We start from the raw sequence: 26,388 nt of genomic DNA, 5'->3' as shown, positions 1-26,388 counted from the left end.
AAACTGTACGCGCACACTCACACCAGCACGGAACGACATGCCTGTGTTGTGTGTTGGAAAGAAAGCATTTTACAGAATTAGAAAGCCACCGTCCGTGCATGCACATATTCAGTACTTGCAAACCATCTTGCAGTATTTTGCTGAAAGGCCCCAGCAGCATGGGAAGCATTTTGAGTGCAGGTTACAGCTCTGGAAAGGTTTCTCCTCGCTGGATGCTCACCCATGTACAATCAAGGACCCAGAAGCTCTTCAAATTTCTTTAATGTGAGTGGATTCCAACACTGCTGTTTTAATTCATCTCTTGGGCACACTTACTAGTCACAAGCTTTACCTGGTTCCTCTTTAAAGAAGCGAGACCTCACAGTTCAGCTGCTGCAGGACCAGAGACTCTTCACCCCTACGCAGATTCTTTAGCAGCCCCTTGCCCATAGCTCCAGGCTTGTGAACATTTGGGTGTTTCTTTTTCTCCCTCCTGCCACCTGTGGCAAGGGAGGCAGAGAGTCACACAGACTTGCAGGCACTCCAAAAATCATTTCTTTTTGTTTTAACTAAAGGAAATATTGGAAGAACTGTGTAAAAGCTAAAACCCAAGTGCTACCCTTCCAATTCAGTCTTTTGTTTTTAGATGGAGTGGCACACATTCAAGGATGGATAAAGAATGGGCGAGGAGATGCTCTATGATGAATAAAGGCACCAAATCAGCTCACAAACACAAAAACTGGACCATTTTCAAAAAAGTCAGGTGCACAGTGAGGGGAAGTTGTTCCAAGTCTCATGCTTATACAGCATCCAGCAGATGTTGTGTATCCGTGTCTGAGCAACCAGCTGTCTTCTCATCAGTATTAAGTGTTCAGCTGACATTAAAGGGACAGACAGAATTAAAACTAAGAGCTCAGAAAACTGAGCAGCTTTTTGAAGTTTGCTATGTGTAAGAATTATTGTACATGCTTCCTTTTTTTCCTCGAAGGTAATAATGAACATTTTAAAAATGAGAAGAATCATGAGAAAAGCAGCCAAGGACACATAAACAGATCAATAATAACATATAAATATTCCCAAGCAATAAATGTGGAAAACATATATGAAAACAGCATAATAAAATTTTAAGATATTAGTATAAAAAATACAGGAAAGAGACAGAAGTGGCTGCCAAAGACCTCTGAATACAGTCCTGTTAACCTCTTCCCCTTCCTGGGTTTTGTGACCTCCTTTGTAAAGTGGTTACGGATTTGTGTACCATATCTGACAGCTCAAAAAATCACATTACTCTTACATAAAAAACATAAATAGAGATTATTTGGTATAATATGTCATAGATCAAAGATCACTGGAGTCCAGATACCCAGTCTGACTCCACCTTGACTGCACACTAGGAAGAAAGACAGATCTTTGTGCTCCTTTTCCTTCCTTGAGGCTCTTTTCCACCTGAGCTATACCTAGATACATGAGAAAGGAGAGGGCAGTGATGTACTTGAACAGGTTCCCTGATGCGGGCAATCGGTGACTATTAATACAGGATTTACCTTCAAATCCACTTGAACCACAGTTTTCATATCAAAGTCAAGAAAAAATTGACGGTCTACCTTAAAGGACTTACAATATCTTTGCAAATGTACGTACACACTTACTTTTAAGGAATGAAATGAACTACTCTTGATTTATTCATCCAGAACTGAATCAGGAGATTGACTTTTAGATTAACAGGCTAACTTTTAAATGACAAGAAATGAAAAGGATTTCACTGTAAGTGATGTTTGGTTCAAAACTTCTTTTATTTTATATTAAGAGGGAAAAAAGGCTGAGATGGAGTGAGCGGCTCTGAAGGCAGAGATGTTCCAGGGGTAACAGGTTGTTGCGCAAAAGGTGCTGAGTGGTTGGAGGGAAAACTCAATAAATTTAGGAGACAATTTTGTATGCTGCAAATAATCTAATGTGGACTGTACGTGAATTGGATTTATTTGGATACCAGTATCCTAGTCAGATGTCATAGTTTTTCTCGAGCCAGCTAAATACAGCTAAGAAATTTGTAACTGTAATCCAGATAAGTTTCTGTTGCTGAGTCCCACATCCTGTATACGACCTTCATTCTTTCCTCTGTCCTGGTAACAAAAACATGGCATCTGAACTCATACCCTACTTTTGGTCATTAAGTGTATTTAGGGAAAATAAGGTACAGACCATCGCTTTTCAATGCAAGGTTTCCAAAACATTCACTAGTGTAAATGCCTAACCCAACTTGCAAGACTTCTCCTTTGTATTTACGTTATCTTGCACTCCTTGAAATCACCTGTGGAGTCCCAGAGATGCTCAGAGCATGGGCAGAAAACTAGACTTTTAGAGGGCTCCTGTCTTTCTTCCCATAGTCAGCAGCTTGGGGACTTGCTGAGCTAAAGGTCCCTTACCACCATGTATAACAGCTTCTGTCCTCAATTAGGTTTTCTGTTTCCTCTCCAAGAGTTTGTCTTTGAACCCCACATTTATTCTCCGCTCTTTTTTCTCTCTCATCAAATATATCCTTGTCTTTATTTTCAAGGACTTTCCTGGCATGTTTGCACTGTGTTGTTACCCCTCTTTCTCTATAAAGATGCTGATTCCAGCCACCAACTAGCCATCTGTTGCATTTCTCCATGCATCCCTTTGGTGCTTCCTCCCATGCAGCCATCACAAATGGGAGAAGAATGCCATAAATGTTTATGTAGCGAATGCATTGTGCTTTTCAAAGCTTTCCAGCAAAAATCTTGAACCCCTTATGCCGCAGGCGCGCTGGAAGTACCGCCATCACCACGCTGACCTCCTTGATTGTCTGCGTTTTCCTGTCTGCTTGTTTGTATCCACCCACATGTTGTCTCCTATACCTGGATTGTAAAGTTTTCCGGGACCCTGTCCTTTTTACGAGCTTTACACAATTCCTAGTGCAATGGGGTGCAAGTGTGTAGCTCTTCTAAGCGTGACAGGAATTACAGACAAGGATTCTGACCAAAAAAAATAGCAGTTCTCGCTCTTCTTCTGATATTGCAGTGCCTGTATTTGACAGGCTTTTTGGTGTGTGGGTAGACAGGAAGGATCACTTCCTCAGACCAGCAGGCAAAACTCACCTGCAAGATTTAAGCATAGTTTGGATGCAAGGAACCCAAGAGAAGTTTCAATCTGAAGGTGATGCCCAGGTGATAAATCTGTTTAACAATCAGAAGAATCGTGCTGTCCGTAACGATTACAAAGGGCACAGGAGAGAGGAAATCTTTTTTTGGGTAGGCAGCAGAGCACAGTGATATGTATGGGTTACGAGAGAGGAATCACTTCTCTGTCAAGCTCTCTTGCTTAAAAGCGAGAAAAGGAAGGAGAACATTCATAGCACTACAACTGGCCAGGCTGTTCTGTGTTTGCAGGAACTGTACATTAGACACTTTGCCCATCTGGGGAATGTAAGAGGCTCAGAAGTCCAGGCCCAGAAAATTTATCTTCTGGAGAGACCTAATAATAACAACTCATTTAAAGGTGCACTGTTACGCACTGAAGGTGATCCTGCAGTCCCTAAAATCCAGCGCTGACAGCTACTGTCTTTGCGGAGAAATGTTTCTGTGGCACGCTGCCAAAGGACAGTGAGAGTCTTTCACAGGCAGATTTTAGCCCACAGCAGATGGAAGTAACAGCCTTTGGTTGCAAACAGAAACCTAACAACAGCAAGAAAGGACACAACTGTGTAGAAACAGTGGCAGAGACAAAGCTGATGATGCTTTTAAGGCAGATGTGTACCAGGAATACTTTGTGAAGGGAGTGTGCAATGAGCAGCAAGGGACTAAGAACCTTCTCATGAAGTGCAAGTCAATTATCTATGTGTATATCCTCCTATGTCAGCCGATGGTATCTGTTCTTAACATCCGCTATTAAGTATTCGTGTGTTCACACATCTTATGTTGAACTGTATGAACATACTGTATTTCCAGAATTGCTCTGTACTCGTCTTATGTTCTACTGTGAAAATCCATTAGTAGTTAAATTCTTGTAATCCTTGTGCAATATACCAAAAAGAATTGTAACCTTGCTATCGAACTTTGCAAAGGAAAAGATAAAAATAAGCTCTGATAATGTCATTGCGGGTCTGTTTGGGCTTTTTTATTTTTTTTTTCCCACCTTTTAGATTGGGTAGAGCGTAAGATAAAAGAGAAATACATGAGGAAAGTGCCCTTTCTCTTGTAAATGAGTGAGCTATAGATGTTAGTGCTGGAATTATAAAATTTGGGTTTAGCCTTCCCTATATGCTCCATATATACTCCATACCTATAAAGTGCCAGGGTTGTCGCACCACGTCTTTTCAATTAATAGTGTTTACTGCAAACATATCTAGCCACTGTTATCAAAGAGCCCTGAGTCCTACAGCTCCTCTCCATAGCCCCACAGTCAAGACTATGCCCACATTGGTAAGCCTGACAGAGAGGCTCTGAACAGATGAAGTTCTTGGGCTTCCCAGGAGTGGCTGATGCCATGTTTATGCCCTTCACATGTCTACCACGTGAAACAAGCAAGTATATGAGCAGCTTTTGGGACATTCAGGGAGGCTTGCACTGAAGGATGCATTACAGTCAGCTGTCCCAACCATCTGGTGTGTTTCTGTGTGGGCACACAGGTTCGTAGTTTCCCCCTGGCAACACAGTTCCCAGAGAGATGTGTGTGGTTCCTCTGGCTTCAGGGAACCCTAGGCATCTGGCTATGGGCCAAATAGACTTGCCAAAGTTTAAGAAGTACCCTAGCAGCAGCAGGAGCGGGTCCTTGATTGATTGGCCTGGTAGGTGTCTAATTTAGGATGAGCTCAGTAGCTCTCCAGGCCCTAATAACTCTAAGGACTTGATCTCCATTGCTTGAAATGGAAGTTTAGGTACGTGGCTCACAGGCACTTACCTACATTTAATAGCTAAATTTAGATGTCTACAATCTGGAGCCGAATTACACTCCATATTTCCCGTTACAGCTCATGACCTGGCAAGAATACTCAGCCAGAAGCTTCTTCTGAAACTCTTTGACCTCCTTTATTTCCATTTTTTCTACTACTCTGAAACAGTCCTCTCACACCTCCACAATTATGTCATCTTTGTCCTTTGTCACTTTGACCTGCAATTCTGAGTCTTTTTACTCACACTAAATAGTCTAAGTGCCTTTTTGTAACAGACACGAGACTTTGGAAGCCTAGAAAAAGCAAAAGTTGTATCTCCAGACTCTGCACACGTGAGATGTTCACAGGTTAATGTATCAATTGGTGTTCTTTGCATCTTTGAGATCCTAGAATCACTGGAGAGTAGTTAGGATTAACCTTATGGCTGGTAAACAAGTCTGAGAAGCCTTATGCCCTCAAGAAAATTACTGTACTAGTGGATTCTGGGTCAACAGGACAGAAACCAGGGAGAGAGAAGGGCACAGAGACAGCGCACCTCTGAGCAGGGTCTGGGAAACACACGCAGAAACACGCACTTGACGGAAGAACTAATAACCTCAAGCATCTGTTAAACCTGGTAAACAGTACTTTTTTCCATCAAACATTTACCATCATGATATTACTCAGTAATGTTTTGCTCTTGAAATAACATGATGGTTTTAAAAGGTGACTGAGTCACTTGTGTAATCACGATGAACTGCAACTGGTCAGCAGCTTTACTGAACTCAGCCTAAGCAGGGGGGGAAGTAGGTCCCCCCTCTGAGAAAGGAAAGACCTGAGGTCTCAGCCCTGACCACAAGGTATCAGAAGGGTAGTGAAGCCCAAACCTGCGGCACTTCTTTTTCCTCGGTGAATTTGATAAAAGCGCTTTTGAACCTGATAAACACAGGGTGGATTAAGACTCTGTGTGAACAGCTGCAAATGAAAGGCATCACATTTTATCTCAAAAAAAAAAACCCAAAACACAGCATTCAGTTTGCTGATTGTCCTAACCAGCAAGCTCCTGTCTGCTCTGAAGCACTATAAAAGAGCTCTTCCGGAAAAAAAAACCACAAGAGTGATTAATTTTTAATTCCCAATGCTTCCCCTCCCCGTTACACAGTTTCTTCGCAGAGAGACAGTTGTGAATGCCTGAGCAGAAGGGGCAGCCTGTTAAATCCTTTTTAGGCTGTTACAGCCTTAAAATGTGCTGCTTCGGTTGCCAGAATAGAGGCAGGACCAGTTACTAGAGGCCTCGGGGAGGTGACTTTCTGTCTACGCAAGGGGAATCTTTCTGCTTCTTGTGACAGCCAAACTGATAAGTGGCTGGATGGGGACTACAAGTGACAGCAATGGAAGGTGGACGCTTGCCATGACGATATATCTCAGAAACCAGATGGAGTTTTTACTGAGCAAAATGTGCACTTTATTACTCCCTAGGAGTGGATCAAATAAGTTCAGCAATAATCTGGTTTCCGTAAAACTGGAGGGAGCCTTCATGGCCACTTGGAAGGCAGTTCCTTAACAGACTTTTTTGCAGCAGGTAACTCGCCAGCTGACAACTGGGCTGAAACTGGATTGCTGATTATTTCTTTGGTCCTCTGCCGTCACCTGCAGAAACTGCTGACCTGTGGCACATACAGTATATCGTATGGAAATGCACAGCAATCTGGTAAAAGTGCGTGAGGCTTGGCACCCAGGTACGGTGCCTGCTCCACCGCAAGGTGTTCCCTCACATTCAACATAGTGCTGGGACCATCTTTGCAAAAGAAAACACAGAGCAGGGACCAAAGCCTGCTCTGCAGTGGGACAGGGAGGTATTCGAGAGAAAAGAAGGGAGCAACAGGGAGGCAAATGTTAGGGGTTCTAGCCTGAGGGACTGGGATAGAATCATCGAATGGTTTAGGTTGGAAGGGACCTCAAAGATCATCCAGTTCCAACCCCCCTGCCATGGGCAGGGACACCTCCCACTAGACCAGGTTGCTCAAAGCCCCATCCAGCCTGGTCTTCAACACTTCCAGGGATGGGGCAGCCACAACTTCTCTGGGCAACCTGTTCCAGTGCCTCACCACCCTCACAGTGAAATATTTCTTCCTAATACCTAATCTAAATCCACCCTCTTCTAGTTTGAAGCCATTACCCCTTGTCCTGTCACTGCTTGCCCTTGAAAGAAGTCCCTCTCCAGCTTTCTTGTAGGCGCCCTTCAGCTACTGGAAGGCTGCTATAAGATGTCCCCGGAGCCTTCTATTCTCCAGGCTGAACAACCCCAACTCTCTCAGCCTGTCTAATGTATAATTAAATGTATAATTAAAGAATGTATAGGATGTAAATAAAGAATTTAAATAAAAAATGGAAAGGGATGTATAATTAAAGAATGGGGAAGATAAAAGGGATGTCCCGCGGTCCTTATTTGTGGAGTGGGGGTATCAGAAGAGGGCTTTTAGACTTCCTGTCCCTGCATGGTGTTGGGAGGGGTGGGTTAGCGTGATAGGACATCAGCCAACACTGCAGGCTGGAGATGATACATGATGATATTGCACCCTCACTTGAGCTCTGCATCCCTAGCTGAGGTTTGGCCTCAGCATCCCAAGGCACTCCAGCTCATTATCACTCTGCCACCCGGTCCGCCCCCACAGTACCAGGGGTTGTTGTGGTTAGTCCTCAGTAAGGTGTCTGGGTTCTGCCGCACATACCTCCTCTTTTTCCTCCATCAGGGTCCTGCCTGGGTGGATTTTGGTGAAGCGTGGTCTGTGTCTGCTGTAGTGCCAGCAGCAAGAGCCGCTTCTTGCGCAGAGAGAGTGGGAGCAGAAGGCCACTGCGGACAACTTCAGTGCATGGCGGGGACAGGCTGGAGCCAGCCAGCACTGGATGCTGACAGTGGCCAACAAGGGAAGGGGGCAGGTGCAGGGGGAGAGGAAAGGCTCTGGAGATGGGGAGCACCAGTGGGATGGCCTCAGGGCAGCGAGATTTTCCCCACACTGCATGGGCATGGAGAGACCTCTCCCCTTCTCTCACAGAGAGTTTAATCATAGAATCATAGAATGGTTTAGGTTGGAACGGACTTTAAAGATCATTTAGTTCCAACCCCCCTGCCATAGGCAGGGACACCTCCCACTAGACCAGGTTGCTCAAAGCCCCATCCAGCCTGGCCTTGAACACTTCCAGGGATGGAGCTTCCACAGCTTCTCTGGGCAACCTGTTCCAGTGCCTTACAACCCTCAGAGTGAAAAATTTCTTCCTAATACCTAATCTAAATCTACCTTCTTCCAGTTTGAAGCCATTCCCCTTAGTCCTATCACTACATGCCCTTGTAAAAAGTCCTTCCCCAGCTCTCCTGTACCTTTAGGTACTGGAAGGCCACAATAAGGTCTCCCCCGAGCCTTCTCTCCTCCAGGCTGAACAACCCCAACTCTCTCAGCCTGTCCCCATAGGAGAAGTGCTCCATCCCTCTGATCATCTTTGTGGCCCTCCTCTGGACCTGCTCCAACAGGTCCGTGTCTTTCCTATGTTGGGGGTTCCAGAGCTGGATGCAGTACTCCATGTGGGGTCTCACCAGAGTAGAGTACAGTAATCTTATTTTAATCTGTGAATGAGTCCTGGTTTTGGTGGAAGACACTGGGAGACAGCAGGAGAGCAGAGTGCAGGAGGGGGTGGGTCAGTACGGAGTGGTGACCCTGGCATGGGCTGCCTGAATTCATGTAATGCGAACCCAGAGCTCGGGGCAGAAGGGCTACCTGCCTCCCTTCCTCCCTGGCTGCGCAGCCTCTTTCTTGACCCGTGACATTTGGCAGCCCTAGTTCTGGGGAAACATCTGTCAAGGTTCTCCTAACCACAACCCCCCCCAAAATTCCCATCCTTCCTGATCTTTGCTGCTCCTTCATTAACTACTCTTCATGAGAATGTGCAATTAGGAGAGCAGGATTCATTGAGAGGGCATGCCATTCTGGGAAAGGTGTTAACAATAATGAAGGATAGAAAATGGAAATGTGGGTTTTAAGAGTTTGTTTTACTTCACATGAAAGGACAAGGTTATTTGTGGAAAACCATTGGCCAAATGAAGTAATTTAAAATTGCCATAGGTTATTTGGGGCTTGTCTGTCAAAAATAAGTACCATTTTAATTATCATGATAGAGCTAAAGCAATACAATTTCCCTACTATCTCAACTACTTTCAAAGTCTATAGTTATATTTGTATAAAGGTGCTTTATCCTGGGATAGCTATTCCCATACAGAAAGGAAAATCACCATTCTGATGTGTCATCTTTATAATGACATAGTTATATCCACCCTCTTACCCTATTTTGGCTTTTATTTTTAAATGACCTTCTCCTCCCCCGATGGGATTAATTATACCAGTAAAACTTGCAGAGCTGGCCTTGGCATGAAGAAAATGAATTGTCGCTGCCCATACACTTATACAGCTGTGGCAACAACAGGATGAAATAATATACAAGCACGTATGCTGACTTTCAGGTAGAGGATGCTGTAAGCAAACTCAGGTATGTGTGCCAAATTTTAACACCTGTATATTGAAGAGCGGAAATACTGAGGACTAGAGTATGTTTTCCATATATGAGATTTCAGGAATTTGTAATGTGAACAGCTCTCACAAGGAGGAAAGAGAACTACAGCTTTTTCCTTTGGGCAACGAGATTATGCGCAACCCCCGAAGCAACCGGAGGCAAAGATATCACCCGTGGCATTACAGCAATCTGAGACTGACTACAAATGCAAGGCTTAGGGGACTGTGGGGAAAGCAACTACAAAGTCTCCAGAAACACCTGGGGGACACAACTACTAAAGTTGATATGCTGGATCTGCGAGATGACTAGCAACGTATTACAGAAAGAAAAGGGAAGCAAGGTACCTGAAAGAGGAACCTTTCAGCGTTCAAATCCCTTTGTGAATATAGCATGTAGTTTTCTTCTAGCAGCCGTGTTCAATATATACTATGTGTTTCCAGGACTGAACGGAACTGTGTCACTTAAAAGTAAATCCAATTTATCCTTTACAAATCTTTCCAGCATTCTGAGTATTCTGTGTCTCTCTTAAAAGCACAAAAAGTTGAGTTTTGAGCAAAGGGTTAACTTTTGTGTATGTACAATGGAAAAGACAATACCCAAGCAAAGCCTCCAGACTCAGCTACAACACAATTAAAATAAAACCTCATGTAGCTACTGAACAGTAAAAAAGTGATATAAATGAGTAGTATAGTTCATAACAATAGCAGTGTTCTAAATTGTGTTTAGTTAATGGATTTGGCAAATGTTACCTTCTGCCACCAAAGGACAGAGCAAAAGCAGTTCTATGGAAAACTGTATAACACCACAGTATTCTCATTATTCCATATTGAAAAAGAAACCATTTGTTTTAACTTTTTGGATGTTGCTTAATAGGTGGGCAAGTTTATATATGTTTGTTTGCACCAGGTATCAGGGACTTGTTTGAAGAAGTTAGGTGAGCCCAGAAGAACCCTCTTCACTTTTATTGCAGTACATAGATCATTCTTATCACCTGCTCTAAGAAGAGCACAAAACAGAAATGTTCTCTTTATTGTTTCCTTGATACCTGTTTTTTTCACCATTAACACTGAGCAAAGAGAAAAAAAATCTTACAAAACCAAAATATATTATAAAATACATTATAATATATTGTAATAAAATATATTATAAAAATATATATTATAAATATAAAATATATTATAAACCAAAAATTATCTAGTGAAGCATGGGGCTTGACAAATATTATTATACTGAATATGTCTAGAAGTGATAGTATCTGTACTGCCCAGGTAAAAATATGAAGAATTACAGAAGCTGTAGGGACTAACTTATTACACAGTATTTAATCGGATGTGGGTATATTTCTTCTCATTTAGTTTCCTTTCCTTTCTTCAGCCCATGTGACATTTCCTATTTAGTAAACTTTATAGGTAAATTAAAGCATGTTGATGTGTTTCTGTAACGGCTTTTTGTTAATTGCTTGCTGCTATCCATTCTCTTGAATATAAAAATGCACAGAAGTGCAGTGACAGGAATAATTATTATAGCTTCAGGTCTTCTTATTCTGTATTTAGCTTCTTTGGAGCCTAGAGAGACATCAAAATTAACAAACTAAACATGGCACCATATAAACCCACATTTTGTCTTGTACTAAGAGAAACATAATATTTGGTGTAAAACATGCTCGTTCCACTCACTTTGATGGCAGTACATAGTACTGCTAACAACACCTGCAGGATTGGCCCCCTTTTCATCTTAGCACATCTACCATTCCTGCCTTCTCTATTACCACTATCAATTCTAACTCCTACAATTTAGCTAGGTATACATTCAAATGAAGTTAAGGCTTTCCACTTTTTCACCTTTTTCATGATGAAAAATGTTTCCAGACTCCCATTTTAACAACATATTTTGGTCATATGACATTGGTCATATTTTATGGACAGTTTCAATAAAAGCTACTTATTACTTCCAATTTCTTCCATTCCCTCACTCCACGTGAATGCTTAAACCTCTTGTTCAGTTATTAACACAGATATGTTAATATGGGTATGTTTATAATATTTATGATATTAAGTGGTGATTCCAGTACAGGCTGACAATTATTGGAGTGGAGAGAACGCAATCAAAGGATGTTGCAAGCTCTGCTATTGCCACCTGCTGTCCACATTCACCTTGGAATGGCTTGGGTTGGCAGGGTTGCACAACAGTTACCAAATGGATGGCAAGGACTCAAACTTAAGTGCTGGGTGGGTACAAAGTGATCAGAAGCAAAAATATTGTGAACAAACATTCAGCAGGAACCTGCAGAAGCGACCACAGAATGGTCCAGAGTGGCCACTATTGTGGGGTCTTTATCTAGGGACATCTAGCTTACAGTCCATACCACACCCCATCCACGTATATACGTTTTGTTCCCAGCAAGCATCAGCCATCAGTCACTGCTGCCATCTACCACTAAGTGAAACCTCCAAGCTCTTGCCTGCCTTGACAGTGGTCAGACATTCTCAGGTTGGCCATTGATGGCTAGCCTTTCTTTGTGTAGCAGGGAAGAGGTTGCAGTAATCATCCCACTAATGAGGAGGATATGTTATGGTAACAGTGCAGCTAGAAAAGGGTTAAAATGCTGGAACTGAAGGCTGAGATGAAGAGCTAGGGAAGGAGGACTGAGACTCTGAGAAAGAGACACGGGCCAGCAATGGAGCAACAAGCAATGAAGCCAGAAGGATTTTGCCCAAAGCATGAAAGGGAACTCCGCAGGGTCATTCCTCCCTCCATGTAAGACAGGGACAAGCAGACACAGGACAGTCAGAACAAGATGCTCAATAAGCACAGGAAGCACAGTATATACCTAAAGAAATAAGTGCCTCTTGCGGTTGCTTTTTCTGACTCTATGATGGGCGTGTGAACTTTTGCCTCATCCACCTTTTACCTTCTGTAGTTCTGTAAACGTCTCTTTTGCCCTCCCTCACCTCCCAGTTAAGTAACATTGCTGATGCTGGGCTCAGAGGTGGCACTAGCAGTCATGGACACTAGCTGCTGGACACACCATGGAGATGGCAGCCAGTACTATACCAAAAGAAGGTAACTTGAAGTAGTTGCAGAGCAGTAGAATGTTTGAGGAGTGGCAATGTATTTTGCTCAAAGCTTTTACACTCATGTTGGCTAATAAGAGTAGCAAGACTGGTTTAGTTGACGTCAAGGTTGTGTGTAACAACAGCCTGAACAACTTTGGCATAGAGGAAGCCCATAGATACTCTTAGGTTTTCTTCTGCACACGAATTGAGAATTGGGTCCTAGAAACTTCACTGATTCCACAAACAACTTCTGAGGGTTCTGCAGCATCAAAACTTGCTGCCATCTCTGCTACAAAGGAAACCAAGGAACCCAGTGAAAAACATTACAATTATATCTTTCTTCCTCTCTCTTTTGTTGGGTACACGACCTGGTTTTGGTGAAGGCAGAGATACTTGATGGGATGAAGAAAACATCCGCATCGTTCTTCCTTCCCCTCTTCCAGACATTAAATCAGTGCTGGAGTTACAGGAAATCTGCATGGTCTTCATCCTTCCAGCTGGAATCAAAACACAAGTGTAAGAAATGTGGTATTCAACAACCCGATAACCTTTTCTTTCTGGGCTAAAACTCATGTGAAAACTAAATGTGATTGGCCATTGCATTTATCTTTTGGGTTGCCATGCAGTCAGATAATCAAAGGCTAAAAAAGCATTACTTGTGCTGACTAAATACAGGGCAAATTTTACTGACACGGTATTGGCTTTAAAATCGTACCAGGCACCTGGGCCTATAAGAAGAGTAACTTTTGCATAAACAAGTTAATACCTGACAGTGAACTTGTCAGGCATCCAAGTCCCTGCTCCAGTACCTGGGTTACTGTTCAATCTACTAAAAGCTCAGGCCGCCGGTCTTGCAGTTTGCAGACAGCACGGCTGTTTTTTAAGTGATGCTTCCGAAGCTGAAGGGCACAAATCTCTCGTGCTGGGGGTTTGGTCCAGGTAAAACCAGCAGGTCTGTTTGACCACAGCTTATCTGTAACACAAAAAAAACTGTAAAGGCAAATGTTGTCCATCTTCACCCCTTCAAAATATTAATCGATTGAAACATTGACATTTTACTGCTGTAGTTACGCTAGAAGCTTTTGAGTTAGTAATGACCCTCTTGCTGGAAATACCCAGGAGTCGAGAGCAGAAATTACAGCTGTTTTGAGCTTTAATGTTTCAGATTTCTCATGCGTATAATTGCGTTAAGTTTTTCCTGGGTGACGCTGTATTTTGATTTATTGTCTAGATTCAAGTAAGTGCCATAGGACCAGAGGTGAACATCAGCTGGTATTTCCACTGGCTCTGCTGTGTTTTAGAATAAAAGAAAATATTACAAGAATACGCTCTAAAATGACGTATCCGAGCTAGAAATAGCAGCTTAGCAATGAATCACGCTCGTAAATCAGGGGTGCGCTCAGGAACGCCTGGCGAGGTGAGGGACGTGAAGAGCTATTAAATGCTGGGAGCAATAAATGGTAATTCCTCAGAGTTTTTAATTGCTGACAATTAAAAGGGCTGGGAAAGGGCTGCCCCAAAGCACCGTGAGGGCAGGGCCGGGCGCTCCCGGCTCTACCTCTCCCCTCCGGGGCCGGGGCCGGGGCCGGGGCCGGGGCCGGGGCCGGGCCCCGCCACACAACCGCGCCGCAGGGCCGCACCTTGCGCGGTCCCCCCTCACCCCGGCTCCTCGCCCCGCCGCCCGAGACCCCGAGCGGCGGGGAAGGCAGGAGGAAGCCCGAGGCCGCCGGAGAAGGCCGCCGCGGCCCTCCCCGGCTCGGCGGGCGGGCGGCCGGCAACCGCCGCCGTTACCTCAGGGCCGCCCGCCCGCGCGGGCCCGGCGCCGCCATTGGCTGCCGCCGGGGGGGGTGGTGGTGGGAGGTGAGGGGAGGCCGCGGGGAGGCGCGGAGCGGTGCCGGGCGGGCGCGCCCGCCTAAGGCCTGCCCTGCCCGGCCCGGCCCGGCCCGGCCCTGCCCTACCGTGCCCGGCCCGGCGCGGAGCCGGAAGCCGCGCCGATGAGTTGTGTGCGCCGCTTGGCGGGGGGTGTCGGGAGCCCCGCGCTGTGGCGAGGTAAGAGGAGAGCGCGAAGCGGCGCGCCGCGGGGCCCGGCCCGGCCAGGCCGCAGCCCCTCTGCCTTCTCTACCCCACCTCCCTCCGAACCCCCGGGGAGGATGTGGGGACGGGGCGCTGTCACCGCCGGCGCCCTGGCTGCGCTGGCCTTGGCGGCGGCCCTCTGGCTGCGGTGTGATGAAGGTATAAACATCTCTGCGGCGGGGCTCTGGCGGGGAGGGGGTAGGGCCCGCCCCTGAGGGGAGGCGGGGGCGGGCCGTGCCGTGCAGTTCAGTGCCGGGCGGGTGGGCGCCGAGCGGAGGCGGGCTCGGCCGGTGCCGAGGGTTGCCCTGCGGAGGGGGTCATAGGGGCCCGCGGGTGCGTGTTCCCCACGGAAGGAAAGGCCGCCGGGGCGGGGGCCACGGCCTCTATTCCCCCCGCCAGTGACGGGGAGGTGGGCTCGGCGCCGCCGCCCCGCATCTCCCGCCTCTGAAACGGAGCAAAACCACAGGGAAAGGGCAGGGGCCGGAGCGGCGTATGGGCGGCAGCGGGGCCCGGGGGGGCGGCCCGGCACAATGAAACCCACCCCCGGCCTGCAGCGGCGGGGGCGGGGCGGCGGTCGGTCGGGCTGCTCGCTCACCTGCCTTGGGAAGGGATGGCGGCGGGGGCGGGGAGCGCACACAAACCCGACCACCGGCACCTTGGCAGGGCTCCGCCGAGAGCAGGGGCTGCCCGATCCGGGGCGGGGGAGGGGAGGCTCCGGGGGCGAGTCGAGTCGACCTGAGCCGCCGGCGCCAGGGCTCCCACGCTCACACCCATGGTGCGGGGGAAGCGGCTGTATGCCCACTTCGGGGCTAAGCGACGCGGAGTCCTCGGGGAGGGGACAGGGATGTCGCCGCCCGTGCTGCCGGGGTGAGGGAGGGCGCCCAGCCCATCCGCGGGCTCTGGGTCGCCGTGCGCCGAGCCGCAGCGCCTTGCGTGTGTGTGTGTACAGGGATCGCGCTCCACTGCGGCGGGGAGGGAGGGAGAGAGGGAGGGAAGGAGAGAGGGAGGGAAGAGGGAGGCGCGCTGTGATGAGCAGGGCCTTCAAGTCCAGCCAGCGCCGTCGTCCTGCCGCTCCCGGAGGAGCCCGGGGCGGGGGAGCGGCCGCGCACGGATGACTGCCTGAGCCCGGGCGGCGGCGCGTCCTGCCCCGGGGGAGGGGGTCGCGGCTCTCCGCCGGGAGCCCGGTTGTTTTTTGGTTGTTTTTTTTTTTTTTTTTTTTTTTTTTTTTATTTATCATCATTGTTTTCGGAGGGGGGTGAACCCGGGGGCGGGCGGGGAGGGAATTTTTTTTAATTTTTTTTTTAAACCATTCCCCCGCCCCTTTTTTTTTTTTTTTTTTTTTTTTTTTTTTTTTTTTTTTTGCAGGTGGCCGCAGCGCAAAGCGGCGCCTGGAAAGTTTTGTTTGCGTGCGAGCGGCGGCGGGCCGGGCTAGGATGCGGGGCCCGGGGCCCGGCTGCCCGCTGCTTTCCGCCGCACGGCGGCTGGCGTAGGCGCCCCCTGGGAGAGCCGAGTGCCGGCATTAAACCCCCCTCCCTCCTCCCCGCCGCCCTCCTCCGCCCCCCTCCGTCCCTCCCTCCCTCGCTCCCTCCCTCGCTCTCCCCCTCCCTCCCTCCCTCTCCCCGGTGCGCGGCCATTGCAGTGACCCCGGCCGGCCAAGGATGATCACGAACACGCGGGGCTTCCTGTGGTCGGACCTGGAGACGCGGGCGCTGCTGGAGATCTGGGGCGAGGCGGACGTGCAGTCGGCGCTGGACGGCAACTTTCGGAACAGCCATGTGTACCGGGACGTGGCCTGCCGCCTGGCCGAGCTGGGCTTCGAGCGCACCCCCGAGCAGTGCCGCATCCGCATCAAGGGCCTCAAGCGCCAGTACTACCAGGCCCGGGACGGGCTGAAGAAGAACGGGCACGCTCGCAAGATATGCAAGTACTACGACGAGATGGACCGGATCCTCAGCTGCCGGGGGGGCCCCGACGGCGCCCCGGAGCCGCTGGCCCCGCCGCCCGACGGCGCCCAGCCGGCGGGGCCGCTCGCCGGGCCGCCCACGCCGGGGACGCCGCACAACAGCCGCGAGGTGGACGCCGAGCTGGACGAGGACGCCGAGCTGGAGTCCCCCCGCGACAACTTCACCGAGGACTCCGGGGAATGCTCCTCCTACGCCGACCACCCCATCAAGGTGGAGTGCCCCCCCTTCGCCATCCCCGTGCCGCCGGGAGACGGTGAGTAGCCGGCGGGCTACCGCAGCCGGGTGTCCTCCCCTCACCCCGCGGGCAGCGCGTCCGTCCGTCCCCCACCCCCGGGCTCTCGCAGCCCGGCTAGCGTGCTTCTAGTGGCTTCTGCCTTACCCTCCTCCCTCCCGCCCCGTCCTCTGCGCTCCGAAATCCGCCCATGTCCCCGTCCACCCCCTCCCCTGCACCTTGCTCGTCCCCAAGAGCTTCGCCAACCCTCCCCCCCCCCCCCCGGGAACGCCGCCTGGAACAGGAGCGGGCTGCTGCGAGGGGCGGGAAATGCTGCAAAGCGGGTAGGAGTAGGTGCTGGGGGACGGAGACTGTAGTGAGTTTTTGTCGGTGTGTATCAATGGGAAAACGGTGGAAAACTAGCGCGGAGATTATCAAGACAAAGTGTCAGGTAGCACTGTACAAGAAAACAGGGTCCTTCTCGTAGGAGGATTTTCCCATTCCCTGCAGAATATGTGCAGTTTTGTTAATCGGTATTAAAACGATGATGACGATAATACCTGAAAAATCTGCTTATTGTTGCAGATGGGCCAGAAAGCTAGGGGAGAGCTTTTATGTAATTAATGGCTTGAGTTGTTTCAGAAACGCTGCTAACTTTAGCGGGCTTGGGGACAGAAGCAGCCCTTAGATAAAGTCTGTCCCTTCCTTGCTCGTTATTTACCCTCAGCTCCTTGTTTGTGTTGTGGAGGTGGGGAGGGCAGCCTTATTTGTTTGTTTTAAATCTAGATTAATGCGGTGGTTTTAATACAAACATGAACCTGTCTTCAGAAGTTGACATCACTGAGGAATCAGCCAATTGGTTGACGTTTAACCAACCTTCTTTTTACACATAAACCCCATCAAAGAGTTGTTTACACTAATGTTCTTTTGAAATGCAAATCCAGAATGCCACCAGACTGAAACTCAATTTAGATTAATGTAATTACCTGCAATACACAAATGAGGCTATACCATTTAATAGCCTTCACTTAAACCTTTTTAGAAGATCAAAAAGACTCCTATTGTTGAAGTTTAGTACTACAACAATTAAAATATGCCTCTGTGTGATTTTCATGTTTTTACCTTTATAATTTTGTAGAAGCTTTTGGTTTTGCTTTGTTACTCTGAATTAAAAGTACCTGACATAAGTACAATTACATCGAAAACAAATAACAACTTGGTGATACGTTAGGTCTGCATCTCATAGGGAGATTTTTTGCTGCTTTCTTCTTAGAAAAATATTTTTCTCCAGAAAAATAATTGTCTCTTCTTGTTTTAGGTTTTAAAGAAATCAATGCTCCAACTATTACCCCACCTCTGAATCAACCCAAAAGATCAAAAAAACGCCATGCAAATTTAACGTTGGATAAAATGATGGAAAAATTCCTGCAGCAGAGCGTGGATACAGAAGAGAAATTTTACAGATACGAAGAGCAGAGGCTCAAAATTGAGGACAAGCGTCGGGAAGCTGAGCATGCTCGAGAGCTCCAGATGTTACAGATGTTGGGACAGATGTTGGCAGGAATTTCTTCTTCAGTATCACAAAGGTCACAGTCTATACCAGCAAGTCCACCTCAGAGAGCAAACCATCGTTCATATGGGGATAACTTTAATTATAATGCTATGACAGCAGCACTTTCTCCGCCGATAGGTACTTCTTTCTATAGCATAAACAAAAGCTCTTTTTTTTTAAACTTCTGTGTGAAAGCACTGGTAGTAAGTAGCTTTTGAAAATAAAAGTTAGTTGGAATTATTTAATACTGTGGTGAAGGTGTCTGTCTGATGTAAAATGAAATTAAAACGTTATTCGTACCATTGTACTGATTATTTCATATAGATACATTGGTTATAACAAATTTTAATGAGTGAAATCACACTTTTCAAACCCTATAAACACTGGGGACTTCTTTCCACCTTCAAGTCTCTGTAAAGTAAAATCAGGAGAAGTTTTGCATATAAAAGGAAAGTAGCACATTTGCTGAAAGCTGTCTGGAAACACTAGATACCTTGTAGCAGAAATTCTGCTGCTATTGAAGTTAACAGGCCTAAACCCAGTATGTGAAGTTAAGGCTGTGCATATGTTTTTTCAGGGTTGGGAAAACAGTGGAGTTTTGCCTATGCTGAAGTAAGTCAAATGTTAAAATCCATCTTCTTTAAAATAAATTCCTTTAAATCCAAATTCTGAATCTTATCTTTTAATTAAACATCGTATTACTGTAGTAGGCATAATAGCAGATGACAATATTGGCATATATTTTTATTCTACACCAGTTTATTTAGAAAAAGGCAAAGCAGTAACTCTAGAATTAGTATTTATGCACAGACTTTTCCTTCCGTACTTTATGTGTGGGCCAGAAGCTGATAATCGGATATTAGCATTCATTAACAGACTTCTCGGGATCTGTGGCTCCGTGTCATTTATCTTTATTGTAGTTGCTTTGTACGTGGAGGTAGACTGTGTGGGCAGGAAGAAAACAGAGATACTCTTGTCAGTGCTGAAACCAGAGTCGGCTTGGGGCTTGGTGGTTGTAGCCCGCCATGTGGAAACGAAACAAGTCTCGTTCTGTTTTAATTCTGAATTTCACACTGCTCGGAAGAAAAAAGCATGGTTTGAAAAGAAAAAAAAACACCTGGCCTCAGTGTTGAATAATAATCTGGCATGCCAGATCTTAAAGGGCGTTCTCTGATTCATGAGAGGATCTCGGAGCCTTTTTAGTTCTAGGTTACATACTGCGTTTCCCTGTGAAGTGCATGGGGGAGAGGATGGTTAGGCCTGTTTGAGGGTTTAGGTTGGCTGACTTGGCTGTGTTTCTTCTTGACTGGATAGTCAGTCTGTAGCATTTCTTGATGGCAGCAGACTTTCATAGATAAATTACGGCGTACATATGGATTCCATGTTTTAAATGTTGTTTTCACTTTTAAATCAAAAGGAAACTTGAAGTACTTTAGAAAATCCTTTAGGAAGTCATTTGAGGTTCTGGACTGGGGTGATGGTACCTACAATGCCTTACTGTTACTTCTGAAAGGTTTTTTGCTGAAAGAGTTTCATTATCTGTAAAGACTTGAAACTGAAGTTCAGTTTTTCTTGCTGGATTTTGTCATATAGGTGTACAATCATATTACACTGTGCAAAAATGCATTAGATATATATTTAACTGTAGCAAGATCAACACAGGATTCTAATCTTTTAATTGGTAGATGTGTAACAAAGCATTTATAATATGATGTAAAAATAACTTCAGGCAGCACCTCTTTTAAGGAATTAAGATTTCAGTTGTTTATAGCTAAATATGTCTTAGTGTTTCTCTTTAGTGGTGCTCTATTAAGAATTGCTTTCTGCATAATTCTCTGTTTCTTGCCATTTGTTATACAATCACTTTATATTTACACGTAAACAAAAAACAGCAACAAAGAAACAGAGGACCTTCTTAACAACATTGCACTTTAAGGGTTACAAGATATATGATAAGTGTCGTTGAAAACCAGTGAGTGTATGAAGTGTGATTTAAAGAAAATAATCTGCCCTATTTCGAAAGGAGATGAGCGTTTTGTTCTCCTCTGGGTCACTGCAATGCTATTTTAGCCATAATCCAAAACAGGGTGTTTTTTTCCTTTTTTTTTTTTTTTTTTTTTAATCTTAATAGGAATGGGATGCCTGTATTATAGAAGGATTTTAAAAGCAAAAGATCAGCCAGGAGTATTTATCATTATTGAATGCTAAAGCATTTTATTACTGAAGATTAACGTGTCTGGTTTAGGTTTAGATTCTGTGGAAGACAGAGGAGAAGATGCTTTCTGCTGATAGTGCACAGATGCAGAGTTTTCTTGTTTAGTACACTTTTTCCCCATTATGTCCAACATTTCTGGAACAGTTTTCACTTTGTGGTTTTTTTTTTTTTTCTTCTCCTGTGTTTGGAGTTGGGGGGTGGAATTACTAAGTGTTATACAGCTGAAAATAAGGAGTGTTGTGGGAGTTATTTTTTAAATAATATGTATTACTATATAGCAGTTCCTTGAAAGCTTTTTAGAAGATTGTAAAAAAGAAAGTAAGCATAGCTACACTCTAGGAGACTAATATTAACGTTCAAATAAACCACTCTTCTGAACAGAATTGTACAGTTAATGAGGAGCTTTGTTGAAATATAAGAACTTGTTCTTTTAGGGTATTTATTGCAATTTGTAGTTAACACATTGTTGATAGAAGTACTGATCTTCAGATTTGTCCCATGTTAGGGAAACGTAATTCTTTTTAGTTGTAATTGTTGAAATACTTTTTTCTTCTAAATTTTGTAGTCTTTTGAAACAGTTATTTGAATATGTAGCCTTCTGAGTGTGCAGTTCTTTTAATATGTAGCTTGACATGTAGCTTTGCATCAGAGATCTGTAGTTGTATTATAGCTAATCATTATCTTTGTGTGACATTTGAAATGTTTGCATCTAGTGCGTTGTATTATAGTTTTGCAGAAAGACTTTCATAAAGCTTTGTAACCACCTGCCAAAATAAAAAGCAGTGAGATAGGCCCTGATTCTGCTAAGAGGTGGAAGTCTAAGGGGAAGCGAAAAGTAAGGTAGGGTGTACATTTAAAATGTGGTTTCAGTTGCTCTGTGCTTGCTCTGGGTCTGGATGTGTTTAGTCCTTACCAAATGTACCTATTTCAGTTGAACTTAATTATGGAAGTGATTTCAAGCTGAACGAAGAAGATATTTCTAGTTACAAAATATTCATATAACTATTCTGGGCTGTTGTTTCTTTCTGTATCTGAGCCCTAAATTAGGACTGTGACCAGTCAGTGGGAATATTCTCTGCATCAGACCCTAAATTAATTTTTAAAATTATTACCTTTCCTAGTTACTCACTGATTTAAAAGCCTTTAAGTGCCGAAGCATTTGGTGTTCAGAAGTATGTCACTTTGTATATCTTCGAGTGATTTTATTAGCATTTATGAGTGCTCAAAAGAAATACCGATGGTAGTTTAAGAAAGAACATACTTTAACACTTATTTTCTTCTTTTCAGTTATAGAGAGATCTTTTTCACTGCACAGAACACACTCTCTAAAGGATATGGAGAATATTTTTCAACTGGTGCGCAATGTTATCCCTCCTCTAACAGGGAAAAGGCATAAAGGTCAAGATGGACGTATAGGCATTGTTGGAGGATGTCAAGAGTAAGTTAAACAGAAATTTGATTTTTATTTCTGAGAGGGTTTGAGGATGTCATAAGTACTTGTAGAAGCCATTCAAACTCACTTTACGTTTAAAACATGAGTATTTTCCAAAGAGCTTTAATAGTCCATCATCACGACCATGCATACTTATGAATGAAAATGTTTTCCTGTAGCTGTGTTGTGAAATTTTGGTAGTGAATGTGGTTGAAACTTAGAATGCTGTTTGTGTCTGTGTCTACCTTCCCTGTCTTTTTTGACCACCAAACTCTCTCTGCTTTCAGCATTAGTCTTTTCCCATTGCATTATGAAGTTATAGAATAAGTAGATTAGAGTAAGGCACATCTGGGTTTTTTTTATGTTTTGATGTCTTGGGAACTGGGTCTTTTAAATCAAGAATAGAATATTTTCTTTCTGTGCGCTTTTTATTTTGATAGATTATGGTGTTTACTAGACTCTGTCAATACCTTGTTTTATGTTCTGGAGCAATAGAAATAGCATGTTTCAAAGAAAAAAGAAATTCAGCATAAATCGGTTAAATGCTGTACTGACCTAGAAATAAAACAGGCTCTTATTCTTTTCTTGGCCATGTTCAATAATCTGCACAATACTTTGAATGAACCACTACACCTTCCTGGTTTTTGTTTTCCTCTTTTGAAATAGAGATGGCATCTTTCTCCTGTAAAAGAGATCTGCTGTTGGACATCTGCCATTAATAAATATTCTATTAAGAGCAAAAAGGCACTGTCTTACATAAGCTGGGTTGATTAGCCAGGAGTTAGTTTTCTGTTGGTCTAATGGGCCCAAGTTCTCACCTCTTGGCAGAAGTAGGCACCTCTGGAGGGTGTTTCTGTCCATATCTCTCTCTTCAGTCTTCATAAACAGAATTTAGGGCAACAGAAATCACAGTTTAGGCACTTCAGTTAAGCATCTAAAACCAGATGGGATTGATCCAGGTCACAGATCGCAGATTTGGCTTGCAAACAGTACTGGACTCTTGTTTTGTTTTGTTTGTCTCTAAACTTTTAAGTTGGTTGTTTGAGAAGAGTTTGCTTTTTTATGGCATGATCTTTATAAATATTTCTGTGAAAGGATCAGGTGACTAAGGTGAAATCCTGTGCGTTTGAAATCAACGCAAGGTTTGAGATTGGCCTCAGCGTAGCAAGATTTTGTCTGTCTTTTACAGCAAACAAGAAAGCTTTTTTTAGAATTTGCTCTTGAATTTGGGACTTCATTATGGCAGGCTGATTTCCAGATTATCCAATCTCACGACTGTGTTTCCTAACCTAAACTGTATTTCATTCTAGATACACTGGAGCACCGTATTTTGCTGCAATTACAGCTCTCAAAGTGGTATGTGTTCTTCTATACTAATCCAAAATGAACTTTCCATCATTTATATTGGCTAAGCGCCATTTTTGAAAAGCATTCATTCTGTGCTTCACATGAAATTTGACTTCTAAAAGGTCTTCTGTTTACCAAAGAGAATCCTTAGTCCCGTATTGTAGAAATATTTTGTAAATGTGTGTCATTTGCTATGTTTTCTATGAATATTTTCTCTGTATAAGGTAAAGTTAGACATATGTAAAAAAAAAAGGAAAATTTCAGAGGGACATCTGTTTTATCAGAGACTTGGATAGGAAATTTCAAAAGCTGATGAAATATTTTCTCCAAAAGTGAACAATAAAGTAACTTTAGATTCATGTTGAAAGTTGTGTTTTCAGTGCTGCAGTCAGTTCTTCAGAAATATTTTCTGACCTGCTAAGTGTGTTGAATGAAATAATTTTCTTTCAAAACTTAGAGCTTTAGGCTAGTAAAATTCTTATGTGCTGTAACTTTAAAGATTGTTGGTTGAATTTAATGTAATTATTAATAGCACATTTTAATTATGTTATAATCCTTAGCAGAAGTATTTTCTAAGCTTTTTTTCCCTAGAAGTGTGAACTTTCTTATTTTAGAGACATATTAACTGGCTAAAAACTGCAGACTGTGTAAATACAGTGGTCATTATTTAAATGAAACAAATCACGCTTGTGTAATACATATACTTTTCAGTACTCTCTATATAGTGTGTCAGAACTGTCAGTTCATTGTGTATGTTTTTCTTTTTGAAGATCTGTTTCAATAAGTAGGTAAACAATCCAGGTATTTGCACCTCCACCACCTTGCTGGATGCAGTCCCTTAAGGATTTAAAACTGAAATGATATTATTTAATGATCTTGTATAAGATATTAAGGCCACTCAGCTTTCTGTTCACCATGTGCAAATACAGTAGCATACTAGGGGGCCCCCCATTGAAGTCACTTAGCCTCAGATCATTACATCTGCACATAGAGTTGTAGCATCAAATCTCTGCATCGCTTAGTAGCTTGAAATGTTAAATGTATAGTAGTAAAGCAGGGGAGACACTTAACTGTGGGAACTTTCAATGTGCAAGACATACAAGATCAGGCTTTCTGGTCACCACTTGCGTAATTTTTATGTGTACGTCTGATTTGTTGAGTTGATAACAGAAGCTTGAGGCTAAACTCCTCAGCTTTAATGTTTATTTAACTTAAGGGGGTGTTGTTGAAATTGTGCCAGCCTTTATCTGATATGGATTTGGCCCACTGAGTAAAAATGGTAGGACTAGAAATGTCCTCATGGATTGTCATAGCTATACTTTACAAGTATGTTACAGTATTATTTTTCCTTTTTAATGCAGCTTGTCTCTTGTTCAACTGTGTTCTTTTGCTTTTTTTCTTATTGCATGTGTATCATTTTAATCTTTGCTCATCTCCAAATGAGAAACATTTCTCAAGTAAGGGTTCAAGATCTGTGTTTTCAGTCATCCTATCAGTGAGAAACAGAAAAAAAAATATATTGGAAGTTAGATACAAAAAAATTTCTCTAAAACACTGAATGGTAGTATAAACCGAAATTAAAAAAAAATAATAGTTTGCTTCAACTACTGAGAAGTAAGGATTCAGGTGAATTATTCACTGAGTAAACTTTGGAATAATAAAGTTGTTATTAAATATAAATTTGCTAATTCTGTTTGCAAATTTTCTTTTTCAGGGTGCAGATTTATCCCATGTGTTTTGTACCAAAGATGCAGCAACAGTAATCAAATCATATAGTCCAGAGCTGATTGTTCATCCAGTTCTGTAAGTGACCTATCTTTTGTTTAAATGAGCGAGTCAGGATTACCAGTTTGAACATTTCAGTCTGACAGTTGATTAGTTTGGGTTATTTCTTTTTCTGAGTTACAGGATGGGTGAGCTGGAGGTTACAAAAACTCCTGGGTTTGTCCTTCCACTACAAACAGTTAGATATTTAATAAAGAACAAAGAGTTGCGAATTTTTTTTCATTATCAAAGTACAATTTTTTAAAAAGCAAAGATCTTGCTTTTTGCTACTTGCTGACATGTTCTGTGATTGTAATGCATTTAACTGTGAAGAGTAGCAAAATCCAGAACTAAGAATCACTACAAGTCAGCATTTTAGAATCTGCTTTTGAAAGTCAAATAGAGTATGTTCTCTTGCTTCTTCAGTCCTAACAGTATTTAACGGTAGTGTATCTTTTTTCCTCTCACTGCTGTGTATATAGTAATTTACACAAAATCACTGGGCAGGGGAGGTGCTGATTCTCATTTTTCTTCATAAGTATGTTGCATTAGATGCACACCTGTTCCTGGGAATAAATTGACATTCTAAAATGATCTAAACTAGAGGGTTTGTTAACAGGAAGATAAAAAGTTTAATCAGCAACTGTCCTAATTGGGAAAATCAGCGTGCACTTCCCTGAATTTGTGTTCTGAAATATGTTACTGATCGGTGAACTTTGGCAGGATCAATTGTTTCAATTAGGTGTTATGATGGTTTACAATGAACACTGCAAATGAGAATTAAGATGTGTGCCTTAGGTATATGTCCCTGAGTTTAGCTTGCACCAGTGCGTGTCAAAGTCTGTTGGTGTACATAGCAAAGCTGTGATTAAGCTAGAAAAAGCATAATTTAAAATCATGTTTGTCAGATATTGCTGTCAGGAAGTATTTACGACAGTAGATGTATTTTGGTGTCTGAGAAGAAGAATATTATCTCCCTTATGGGGATGCCTGTGGTTGGAAGCCATAAGTTTATTACATTCTAAAGGTGGGTTTCATTCCTGTCGGTGTAGAGGGAGGCTTAGAAAGAAGTCAGTTAAACATACAGATATCAAGGGTTGTGTTTTGTTGGGTTGGGTTGTTTGGTGGCGTTTTTTTTTTTAAAGATAGAAGAAACCCATGACTTTGTGGACTTTAGACAGGGAAAAAATGATGTTTGAAAGCAAGGGGAAGATACAAAGGCAGAGGTTTTACCAGTCCAACTGCGTTAACCTCTAAAGTCCAAAAGGCACATCTTCAGTTGCTGTTCAGTCTGATATCATACCATTACAAATGAGATGGAGCATCTTAATGGCAGTATTAGCT

General features: G+C 43.9%; 1 protein-coding gene and 1 long non-coding RNA gene across 4 annotated transcripts in view; one reads left to right on the top strand and one right to left on the bottom strand.

Annotated features, from left to right (window-relative positions):
* Positions 1–10,629: 10,629 nt before the first annotated feature.
* LOC309686085 lies at positions 10,630–14,727 on the bottom strand. 2 transcript variants are annotated; one of them, XR_014270516.1, is made up of 4 exons: positions 14,660–14,727; positions 13,296–13,459; positions 12,855–12,983; positions 10,630–10,995 (listed from the first exon to the last, which is right to left on the bottom strand). It is a non-coding gene; the product is annotated as an uncharacterized lncRNA (long non-coding RNA). The 2 variants fall into 2 exon arrangements; XR_014270517.1 differs by having other exon boundaries at positions 14,614–14,699.
* Positions 14,390–26,388, top strand: part of NAXD (NAD(P)HX dehydratase) — a 52,605-nt gene continuing 40,606 nt past the window's right edge. Inside the window, exons 1-5 of one of the 2 annotated variants that reach the window (XM_082498614.1) lie at positions 16,081–16,776; positions 18,053–18,424; positions 21,789–21,939; positions 23,244–23,289; positions 24,995–25,083. In XM_082498614.1, coding sequence (XP_082354740.1) covers positions 16,218–16,776; positions 18,053–18,424; positions 21,789–21,939; positions 23,244–23,289; positions 24,995–25,083 — 1,217 coding nt within the window. In that variant the 5' untranslated portion in view covers positions 16,081–16,217. Of the gene's footprint in view, positions 14,536–16,080; positions 16,777–18,052; positions 18,425–21,788; positions 21,940–23,243; positions 23,290–24,994; positions 25,084–26,388 lie in introns of those variants that run through there. The other variant, XM_082498615.1, reaches the window with a different exon arrangement.

Source organism: Vanellus vanellus, assembly GCF_965231255.1.
Source record: "Vanellus vanellus genome assembly, chromosome: 1".
In the NCBI taxonomy this organism is placed as follows: Eukaryota; Metazoa; Chordata; class Aves; order Charadriiformes; family Charadriidae; genus Vanellus; species Vanellus vanellus.
Note: the sequence above shows the minus strand (reverse complement) of the source record. Positions and strands in the feature narration are given on the sequence as shown.